General features: G+C 30.4%; 1 protein-coding gene across 1 annotated transcript; it reads left to right on the top strand.

Annotated features, from left to right (window-relative positions):
* Positions 1-6: 6 nt before the first annotated feature.
* LOC103524086 (lipase member K-like) lies at positions 7-10,095 on the top strand (the record flags this gene model as incomplete). Its single annotated transcript, XM_008489090.2, has 2 exons — positions 7-115; positions 9,951-10,095. Coding segments are annotated over exons 1-2 (235 nt in total), but the record flags the coding sequence as incomplete, so codon positions are not given.
* Positions 10,096-10,238: the final 143 nt, after the last annotated feature.

Raw genomic sequence — 10,238 nt, forward strand, 5'->3', positions numbered from 1 at the left:
CAAGTTCCTGGTGCTGGTAGATCAGATGTTATGTCAGAGAGGATCCTTGATTCAGGGGATCTGTGACAATGTGCTCTTTCTAATAGCCGGATATGATTCCGAGCAACTCAATAAGGTAGGTAGAGGTATAAATTAAGGTATAAAGGTAGGTAGAGGTACAAATTAAGGTATAAAGGTAGGTAGAGGTATAAATTAAGGTATAAAGGTAGGTAGAGGTATAAATTAAGGTATAAAGGTAGGTAGAGGTATAAATTAAGGTATAAAGGTAGGTAGAGGTACAAATTAAGGTATAAAGGTAGGTAGAGGTATAAATTAAGGTATAAAGGTAGGTAGAGGTACAAATTAAGGTATAAAGGTAGGTAGAGGTATAAATTAAGGTATAAAGGTAGGTAGAGGTACAAATTAAGGTATAAAGGTAGGTAGAGGTATAAATTAAGGTATAAAGGTAGGTAGAGGTACAAATTAAGGTATAAAGGTAGGTAGAGGTATAAATTAAGGTATAAAGGTAGGTAGAGGTATAAATTAAGGTATAAAGGTAGGTAGAGGTATAAATTAAGGTATAAAGGTAGGTAGAGGTATAAATTAAGGTATAAAGGTAGGTAGAGGTATAAATTAAGGTATAAAGGTAGGTAGAGGTATAAATTAAGGTATAAAGGTAGGTAGAGGTATAAATTAAGGTATAAAGGTAGGTAGAGGTATAAATTAAGGTATAAAGGTAGGTAGAGGTATAAATTAAGGTATAAAGGTAGGTAGAGGTATAAATTAAGGTATAAAGGTAGGTAGAGGTATAAATTAAGGTATAAAGGTAGGTAGAGGTATAAATTAAGGTATAAAGGTAGGTAGAGGTATAAATTAAGGTATAAAGGTAGGTAGAGGTATAAATTAAGGTATAAAGGTAGGTAGAGGTATAAATTAAGGTATAAAGGTAGGTAGAGGTATAAATTAAGGTATAAAGGTAGGTAGAGGTATAAATTAAGGTATAAAGGTAGGTAGAGGTATAAATTAAGGTATAAAGGTAGGTAGAGGTATAAATTAAGGTATAAAGGTAGGTAGAGGTATAAATTAAGGTATAAAGGTAGGTAGAGGTATAAATTAAGGTATAAAGGTAGGTAGAGGTATAAATTAAGGTATAAAGGTAGGTAGAGGTATAAATTAAGGTATAAAGGTAGGTAGAGGTATAAATTAAGGTATAAAGGTAGGTAGAGGTATAAATTAAGGTATAAAGGTAGGTAGAGGTATAAATTAAGGTATAAAGGTAGGTAGAGGTATAAATTAAGGTATAAAGGTAGGTAGAGGTATAAATTAAGGTATAAAGGTAGGTAGAGGTATAAATTAAGGTATAAAGGTAGGTAGAGGTATAAATTAAGGTATAAAGGTAGGTAGAGGTATAAATTAAGGTATAAAGGTAGGTAGAGGTATAAATTAAGGTATAAAGGTAGGTAGAGGTATAAATTAAGGTATAAAGGTAGGTAGAGGTATAAATTAAGGTATAAAGGTAGGTAGAGGTATAAATTAAGGTATAAAGGTAGGTAGAGGTATAAATTAAGGTATAAAGGTAGGTAGAGGTATAAATTAAGGTATAAAGGTAGGTAGAGGTATAAATTAAGGTATAAAGGTAGGTAGAGGTATAAATTAAGGTATAAAGGTAGGTAGAGGTATAAATTAAGGTATAAAGGTAGGTAGAGGTATAAATTAAGGTATAAAGGTAGGTAGAGGTATAAATTAAGGTATAAAGGTAGGTAGAGGTATAAATTAAGGTATAAAGGTAGGTAGAGGTATAAATTAAGGTATAAAGGTAGGTAGAGGTATAAATTAAGGTATAAAGGTAGGTAGAGGTATAAATTAAGGTATAAAGGTAGGTAGAGGTATAAATTAAGGTATAAAGGTAGGTAGAGGTATAAATTAAGGTATAAAGGTAGGTAGAGGTATAAATTAAGGTATAAAGGTAGGTAGAGGTATAAATTAAGGTATAAAGGTAGGTAGAGGTATAAATTAAGGTATAAAGGTAGGTAGAGGTATAAATTAAGGTATAAAGGTAGGTAGAGGTATAAATTAAGGTATAAAGGTAGGTAGAGGTATAAATTAAGGTATAAAGGTAGGTAGAGGTATAAATTAAGGTATAAAGGTAGGTAGAGGTATAAATTAAGGTATAAAGGTAGGTAGAGGTATAAATTAAGGTATAAAGGTAGGTAGAGGTATAAATTAAGGTATAAAGGTAGGTAGAGGTATAAATTAAGGTATAAAGGTAGGTAGAGGTATAAATTAAGGTATAAAGGTAGGTAGAGGTATAAATTAAGGTATAAAGGTAGGTAGAGGTATAAATTAAGGTATAAAGGTAGGTAGAGGTATAAATTAAGGTATAAAGGTAGGTAGAGGTATAAATTAAGGTATAAAGGTAGGTAGAGGTATAAATTAAGGTATAAAGGTAGGTAGAGGTATAAATTAAGGTATAAAGGTAGGTAGAGGTATAAATTAAGGTATAAAGGTAGGTAGAGGTATAAATTAAGGTATAAAGGTAGGTAGAGGTATAAATTAAGGTATAAAGGTAGGTAGAGGTATAAATTAAGGTATAAAGGTAGGTAGAGGTATAAATTAAGGTATAAAGGTAGGTAGAGGTATAAATTAAGGTATAAAGGTAGGTAGAGGTATAAATTAAGGTATAAAGGTAGGTAGAGGTATAAATTAAGGTATAAAGGTAGGTAGAGGTATAAATTAAGGTATAAAGGTAGGTAGAGGTATAAATTAAGGTATAAAGGTAGGTAGAGGTATAAATTAAGGTATAAAGGTAGGTAGAGGTATAAATTAAGGTATAAAGGTAGGTAGAGGTATAAATTAAGGTATAAAGGTAGGTAGAGGTATAAATTAAGGTATAAAGGTAGGTAGAGGTATAAATTAAGGTATAAAGGTAGGTAGAGGTATAAATTAAGGTATAAAGGTAGGTAGAGGTATAAATTAAGGTATAAAGGTAGGTAGAGGTATAAATTAAGGTATAAAGGTAGGTAGAGGTATAAATTAAGGTATAAAGGTAGGTAGAGGTATAAATTAAGGTATAAAGGTAGGTAGAGGTATAAATTAAGGTATAAAGGTAGGTAGAGGTATAAATTAAGGTATAAAGGTAGGTAGAGGTATAAATTAAGGTATAAAGGTAGGTAGAGGTATAAATTAAGGTATAAAGGTAGGTAGAGGTATAAATTAAGGTATAAAGGTAGGTAGAGGTATAAATTAAGGTATAAAGGTAGGTAGAGGTATAAATTAAGGTATAAAGGTAGGTAGAGGTATAAATTAAGGTATAAAGGTAGGTAGAGGTATAAATTAAGGTATAAAGGTAGGTAGAGGTATAAATTAAGGTATAAAGGTAGGTAGAGGTATAAATTAAGGTATAAAGGTAGGTAGAGGTATAAATTAAGGTATAAAGGTAGGTAGAGGTATAAATTAAGGTATAAAGGTAGGTAGAGGTATAAATTAAGGTATAAAGGTAGGTAGAGGTATAAATTAAGGTATAAAGGTAGGTAGAGGTATAAATTAAGGTATAAAGGTAGGTAGAGGTATAAATTAAGGTATAAAGGTAGGTAGAGGTATAAATTAAGGTATAAAGGTAGGTAGAGGTATAAATTAAGGTATAAAGGTAGGTAGAGGTATAAATTAAGGTATAAAGGTAGGTAGAGGTATAAATTAAGGTATAAAGGTAGGTAGAGGTATAAATTAAGGTATAAAGGTAGGTAGAGGTATAAATTAAGGTATAAAGGTAGGTAGAGGTATAAATTAAGGTATAAAGGTAGGTAGAGGTATAAATTAAGGTATAAAGGTAGGTAGAGGTATAAATTAAGGTATAAAGGTAGGTAGAGGTATAAATTAAGGTATAAAGGTAGGTAGAGGTATAAATTAAGGTATAAAGGTAGGTAGAGGTATAAATTAAGGTATAAAGGTAGGTAGAGGTATAAATTAAGGTATAAAGGTAGGTAGAGGTATAAATTAAGGTATAAAGGTAGGTAGAGGTATAAATTAAGGTATAAAGGTAGGTAGAGGTATAAATTAAGGTATAAAGGTAGGTAGAGGTATAAATTAAGGTATAAAGGTAGGTAGAGGTATAAATTAAGGTATAAAGGTAGGTAGAGGTATAAATTAAGGTATAAAGGTAGGTAGAGGTATAAATTAAGGTATAAAGGTAGGTAGAGGTATAAATTAAGGTATAAAGGTAGGTAGAGGTATAAATTAAGGTATAAAGGTAGGTAGAGGTATAAATTAAGGTATAAAGGTAGGTAGAGGTATAAATTAAGGTATAAAGGTAGGTAGAGGTATAAATTAAGGTATAAAGGTAGGTAGAGGTATAAATTAAGGTATAAAGGTAGGTAGAGGTATAAATTAAGGTATAAAGGTAGGTAGAGGTATAAATTAAGGTATAAAGGTAGGTAGAGGTATAAATTAAGGTATAAAGGTAGGTAGAGGTATAAATTAAGGTATAAAGGTAGGTAGAGGTATAAATTAAGGTATAAAGGTAGGTAGAGGTATAAATTAAGGTATAAAGGTAGGTAGAGGTATAAATTAAGGTATAAAGGTAGGTAGAGGTATAAATTAAGGTATAAAGGTAGGTAGAGGTATAAATTAAGGTATAAAGGTAGGTAGAGGTATAAATTAAGGTATAAAGGTAGGTAGAGGTATAAATTAAGGTATAAAGGTAGGTAGAGGTATAAATTAAGGTATAAAGGTAGGTAGAGGTATAAATTAAGGTATAAAGGTAGGTAGAGGTATAAATTAAGGTATAAAGGTAGGTAGAGGTATAAATTAAGGTATAAAGGTAGGTAGAGGTATAAATTAAGGTATAAAGGTAGGTAGAGGTATAAATTAAGGTATAAAGGTAGGTAGAGGTATAAATTAAGGTATAAAGGTAGGTAGAGGTATAAATTAAGGTATAAAGGTAGGTAGAGGTATAAATTAAGGTATAAAGGTAGGTAGAGGTATAAATTAAGGTATAAAGGTAGGTAGAGGTATAAATTAAGGTATAAAGGTAGGTAGAGGTATAAATTAAGGTATAAAGGTAGGTAGAGGTATAAATTAAGGTATAAAGGTAGGTAGAGGTATAAATTAAGGTATAAAGGTAGGTAGAGGTATAAATTAAGGTATAAAGGTAGGTAGAGGTATAAATTAAGGTATAAAGGTAGGTAGAGGTATAAATTAAGGTATAAAGGTAGGTAGAGGTATAAATTAAGGTATAAAGGTAGGTAGAGGTATAAATTAAGGTATAAAGGTAGGTAGAGGTATAAATTAAGGTATAAAGGTAGGTAGAGGTATAAATTAAGGTATAAAGGTAGGTAGAGGTATAAATTAAGGTATAAAGGTAGGTAGAGGTATAAATTAAGGTATAAAGGTAGGTAGAGGTATAAATTAAGGTATAAAGGTAGGTAGAGGTATAAATTAAGGTATAAAGGTAGGTAGAGGTATAAATTAAGGTATAAAGGTAGGTAGAGGTATAAATTAAGGTATAAAGGTAGGTAGAGGTATAAATTAAGGTATAAAGGTAGGTAGAGGTATAAATTAAGGTATAAAGGTAGGTAGAGGTATAAATTAAGGTATAAAGGTAGGTAGAGGTATAAATTAAGGTATAAAGGTAGGTAGAGGTATAAATTAAGGTATAAAGGTAGGTAGAGGTATAAATTAAGGTATAAAGGTAGGTAGAGGTATAAATTAAGGTATAAAGGTAGGTAGAGGTATAAATTAAGGTATAAAGGTAGGTAGAGGTATAAATTAAGGTATAAAGGTAGGTAGAGGTATAAATTAAGGTATAAAGGTAGGTAGAGGTATAAATTAAGGTATAAAGGTAGGTAGAGGTATAAATTAAGGTATAAAGGTAGGTAGAGGTATAAATTAAGGTATAAAGGTAGGTAGAGGTATAAATTAAGGTATAAAGGTAGGTAGAGGTATAAATTAAGGTATAAAGGTAGGTAGAGGTATAAATTAAGGTATAAAGGTAGGTAGAGGTATAAATTAAGGTATAAAGGTAGGTAGAGGTATAAATTAAGGTATAAAGGTAGGTAGAGGTATAAATTAAGGTATAAAGGTAGGTAGAGGTATAAATTAAGGTATAAAGGTAGGTAGAGGTATAAATTAAGGTATAAAGGTAGGTAGAGGTATAAATTAAGGTATAAAGGTAGGTAGAGGTATAAATTAAGGTATAAAGGTAGGTAGAGGTATAAATTAAGGTATAAAGGTAGGTAGAGGTATAAATTAAGGTATAAAGGTAGGTAGAGGTATAAATTAAGGTATAAAGGTAGGTAGAGGTATAAATTAAGGTATAAAGGTAGGTAGAGGTATAAATTAAGGTATAAAGGTAGGTAGAGGTATAAATTAAGGTATAAAGGTAGGTAGAGGTATAAATTAAGGTATAAAGGTAGGTAGAGGTATAAATTAAGGTATAAAGGTAGGTAGAGGTATAAATTAAGGTATAAAGGTAGGTAGAGGTATAAATTAAGGTATAAAGGTAGGTAGAGGTATAAATTAAGGTATAAAGGTAGGTAGAGGTATAAATTAAGGTATAAAGGTAGGTAGAGGTATAAATTAAGGTATAAAGGTAGGTAGAGGTATAAATTAAGGTATAAAGGTAGGTAGAGGTATAAATTAAGGTATAAAGGTAGGTAGAGGTATAAATTAAGGTATAAAGGTAGGTAGAGGTATAAATTAAGGTATAAAGGTAGGTAGAGGTATAAATTAAGGTATAAAGGTAGGTAGAGGTATAAATTAAGGTATAAAGGTAGGTAGAGGTATAAATTAAGGTATAAAGGTAGGTAGAGGTATAAATTAAGGTATAAAGGTAGGTAGAGGTATAAATTAAGGTATAAAGGTAGGTAGAGGTATAAATTAAGGTATAAAGGTAGGTAGAGGTATAAATTAAGGTATAAAGGTAGGTAGAGGTATAAATTAAGGTATAAAGGTAGGTAGAGGTATAAATTAAGGTATAAAGGTAGGTAGAGGTATAAATTAAGGTATAAAGGTAGGTAGAGGTATAAATTAAGGTATAAAGGTAGGTAGAGGTATAAATTAAGGTATAAAGGTAGGTAGAGGTATAAATTAAGGTATAAAGGTAGGTAGAGGTATAAATTAAGGTATAAAGGTAGGTAGAGGTATAAATTAAGGTATAAAGGTAGGTAGAGGTATAAATTAAGGTATAAAGGTAGGTAGAGGTATAAATTAAGGTATAAAGGTAGGTAGAGGTATAAATTAAGGTATAAAGGTAGGTAGAGGTATAAATTAAGGTATAAAGGTAGGTAGAGGTATAAATTAAGGTATAAAGGTAGGTAGAGGTATAAATTAAGGTATAAAGGTAGGTAGAGGTATAAATTAAGGTATAAAGGTAGGTAGAGGTATAAATTAAGGTATAAAGGTAGGTAGAGGTATAAATTAAGGTATAAAGGTAGGTAGAGGTATAAATTAAGGTATAAAGGTAGGTAGAGGTATAAATTAAGGTATAAAGGTAGGTAGAGGTATAAATTAAGGTATAAAGGTAGGTAGAGGTATAAATTAAGGTATAAAGGTAGGTAGAGGTATAAATTAAGGTATAAAGGTAGGTAGAGGTATAAATTAAGGTATAAAGGTAGGTAGAGGTATAAATTAAGGTATAAAGGTAGGTAGAGGTATAAATTAAGGTATAAAGGTAGGTAGAGGTATAAATTAAGGTATAAAGGTAGGTAGAGGTATAAATTAAGGTATAAAGGTAGGTAGAGGTATAAATTAAGGTATAAAGGTAGGTAGAGGTATAAATTAAGGTATAAAGGTAGGTAGAGGTATAAATTAAGGTATAAAGGTAGGTAGAGGTATAAATTAAGGTATAAAGGTAGGTAGAGGTATAAATTAAGGTATAAAGGTAGGTAGAGGTATAAATTAAGGTATAAAGGTAGGTAGAGGTATAAATTAAGGTATAAAGGTAGGTAGAGGTATAAATTAAGGTATAAAGGTAGGTAGAGGTATAAATTAAGGTATAAAGGTAGGTAGAGGTATAAATTAAGGTATAAAGGTAGGTAGAGGTATAAATTAAGGTATAAAGGTAGGTAGAGGTATAAATTAAGGTATAAAGGTAGGTAGAGGTATAAATTAAGGTATAAAGGTAGGTAGAGGTATAAATTAAGGTATAAAGGTAGGTAGAGGTATAAATTAAGGTATAAAGGTAGGTAGAGGTATAAATTAAGGTATAAAGGTAGGTAGAGGTATAAATTAAGGTATAAAGGTAGGTAGAGGTATAAATTAAGGTATAAAGGTAGGTAGAGGTATAAATTAAGGTATAAAGGTAGGTAGAGGTATAAATTAAGGTATAAAGGTAGGTAGAGGTATAAATTAAGGTATAAAGGTAGGTAGAGGTATAAATTAAGGTATAAAGGTAGGTAGAGGTATAAATTAAGGTATAAAGGTAGGTAGAGGTATAAATTAAGGTATAAAGGTAGGTAGAGGTATAAATTAAGGTATAAAGGTAGGTAGAGGTATAAATTAAGGTATAAAGGTAGGTAGAGGTATAAATTAAGGTATAAAGGTAGGTAGAGGTATAAATTAAGGTATAAAGGTAGGTAGAGGTATAAATTAAGGTATAAAGGTAGGTAGAGGTATAAATTAAGGTATAAAGGTAGGTAGAGGTATAAATTAAGGTATAAAGGTAGGTAGAGGTATAAATTAAGGTATAAAGGTAGGTAGAGGTATAAATTAAGGTATAAAGGTAGGTAGAGGTATAAATTAAGGTATAAAGGTAGGTAGAGGTATAAATTAAGGTATAAAGGTAGGTAGAGGTATAAATTAAGGTATAAAGGTAGGTAGAGGTATAAATTAAGGTATAAAGGTAGGTAGAGGTATAAATTAAGGTATAAAGGTAGGTAGAGGTATAAATTAAGGTATAAAGGTAGGTAGAGGTATAAATTAAGGTATAAAGGTAGGTAGAGGTATAAATTAAGGTATAAAGGTAGGTAGAGGTATAAATTAAGGTATAAAGGTAGGTAGAGGTATAAATTAAGGTATAAAGGTAGGTAGAGGTATAAATTAAGGTATAAAGGTAGGTAGAGGTATAAATTAAGGTATAAAGGTAGGTAGAGGTATAAATTAAGGTATAAAGGTAGGTAGAGGTATAAATTAAGGTATAAAGGTAGGTAGAGGTATAAATTAAGGTATAAAGGTAGGTAGAGGTATAAATTAAGGTATAAAGGTAGGTAGAGGTATAAATTAAGGTATAAAGGTAGGTAGAGGTATAAATTAAGGTATAAAGGTAGGTAGAGGTATAAATTAAGGTATAAAGGTAGGTAGAGGTATAAATTAAGGTATAAAGGTAGGTAGAGGTATAAATTAAGGTATAAAGGTAGGTAGAGGTATAAATTAAGGTATAAAGGTAGGTAGAGGTATAAATTAAGGTATAAAGGTAGGTAGAGGTATAAATTAAGGTATAAAGGTAGGTAGAGGTATAAATTAAGGTATAAAGGTAGGTAGAGGTATAAATTAAGGTATAAAGGTAGGTAGAGGTATAAATTAAGGTATAAAGGTAGGTAGAGGTATAAATTAAGGTATAAAGGTAGGTAGAGGTATAAATTAAGGTATAAAGGTAGGTAGAGGTATAAATTAAGGTATAAAGGTAGGTAGAGGTATAAATTAAGGTATAAAGGTAGGTAGAGGTATAAATTAAGGTATAAAGGTAGGTAGAGGTATAAATTAAGGTATAAAGGTAGGTAGAGGTATAAATTAAGGTATAAAGGTAGGTAGAGGTATAAATTAAGGTATAAAGGTAGGTAGAGGTATAAATTAAGGTATAAAGGTAGGTAGAGGTATAAATTAAGGTATAAAGGTAGGTAGAGGTATAAATTAAGGTATAAAGGTAGGTAGAGGTATAAATTAAGGTATAAAGGTAGGTAGAGGTATAAATTAAGGTATAAAGGTAGGTAGAGGTATAAATTAAGGTAATTCCTAATTACTATTCTATTCTATTCCAGACTGTATTACCGTTAATCCTGGCACATACTCCTGCTGGTGCGTCGTCCAAACAACTGACACATTATTCTCAACTCATGAAAATGGGTAAGTTTCACCTCATAGGAAATGACGATATGCGAAAAAACCATTTTCTCATGAAAATTTGTAATGAAACAATTGGTTCACATTTAATTTGATGAGTGAAACCGAAATGCAATCAATAGATCTACCTACTGATTGCAATTTTAGATTTAGACAAGGTTTACGTTAAAGACTCAAAGACCCAAGTGACCTCACCCATAAAGCTC

The sequence above is a fragment of the Diaphorina citri genome, unplaced genomic scaffold, assembly GCF_000475195.1.
Source record: "Diaphorina citri unplaced genomic scaffold, Diaci psyllid genome assembly version 1.1 scaffold95012, whole genome shotgun sequence".
Taxonomy (NCBI): domain Eukaryota; kingdom Metazoa; phylum Arthropoda; class Insecta; order Hemiptera; family Psyllidae; genus Diaphorina; species Diaphorina citri.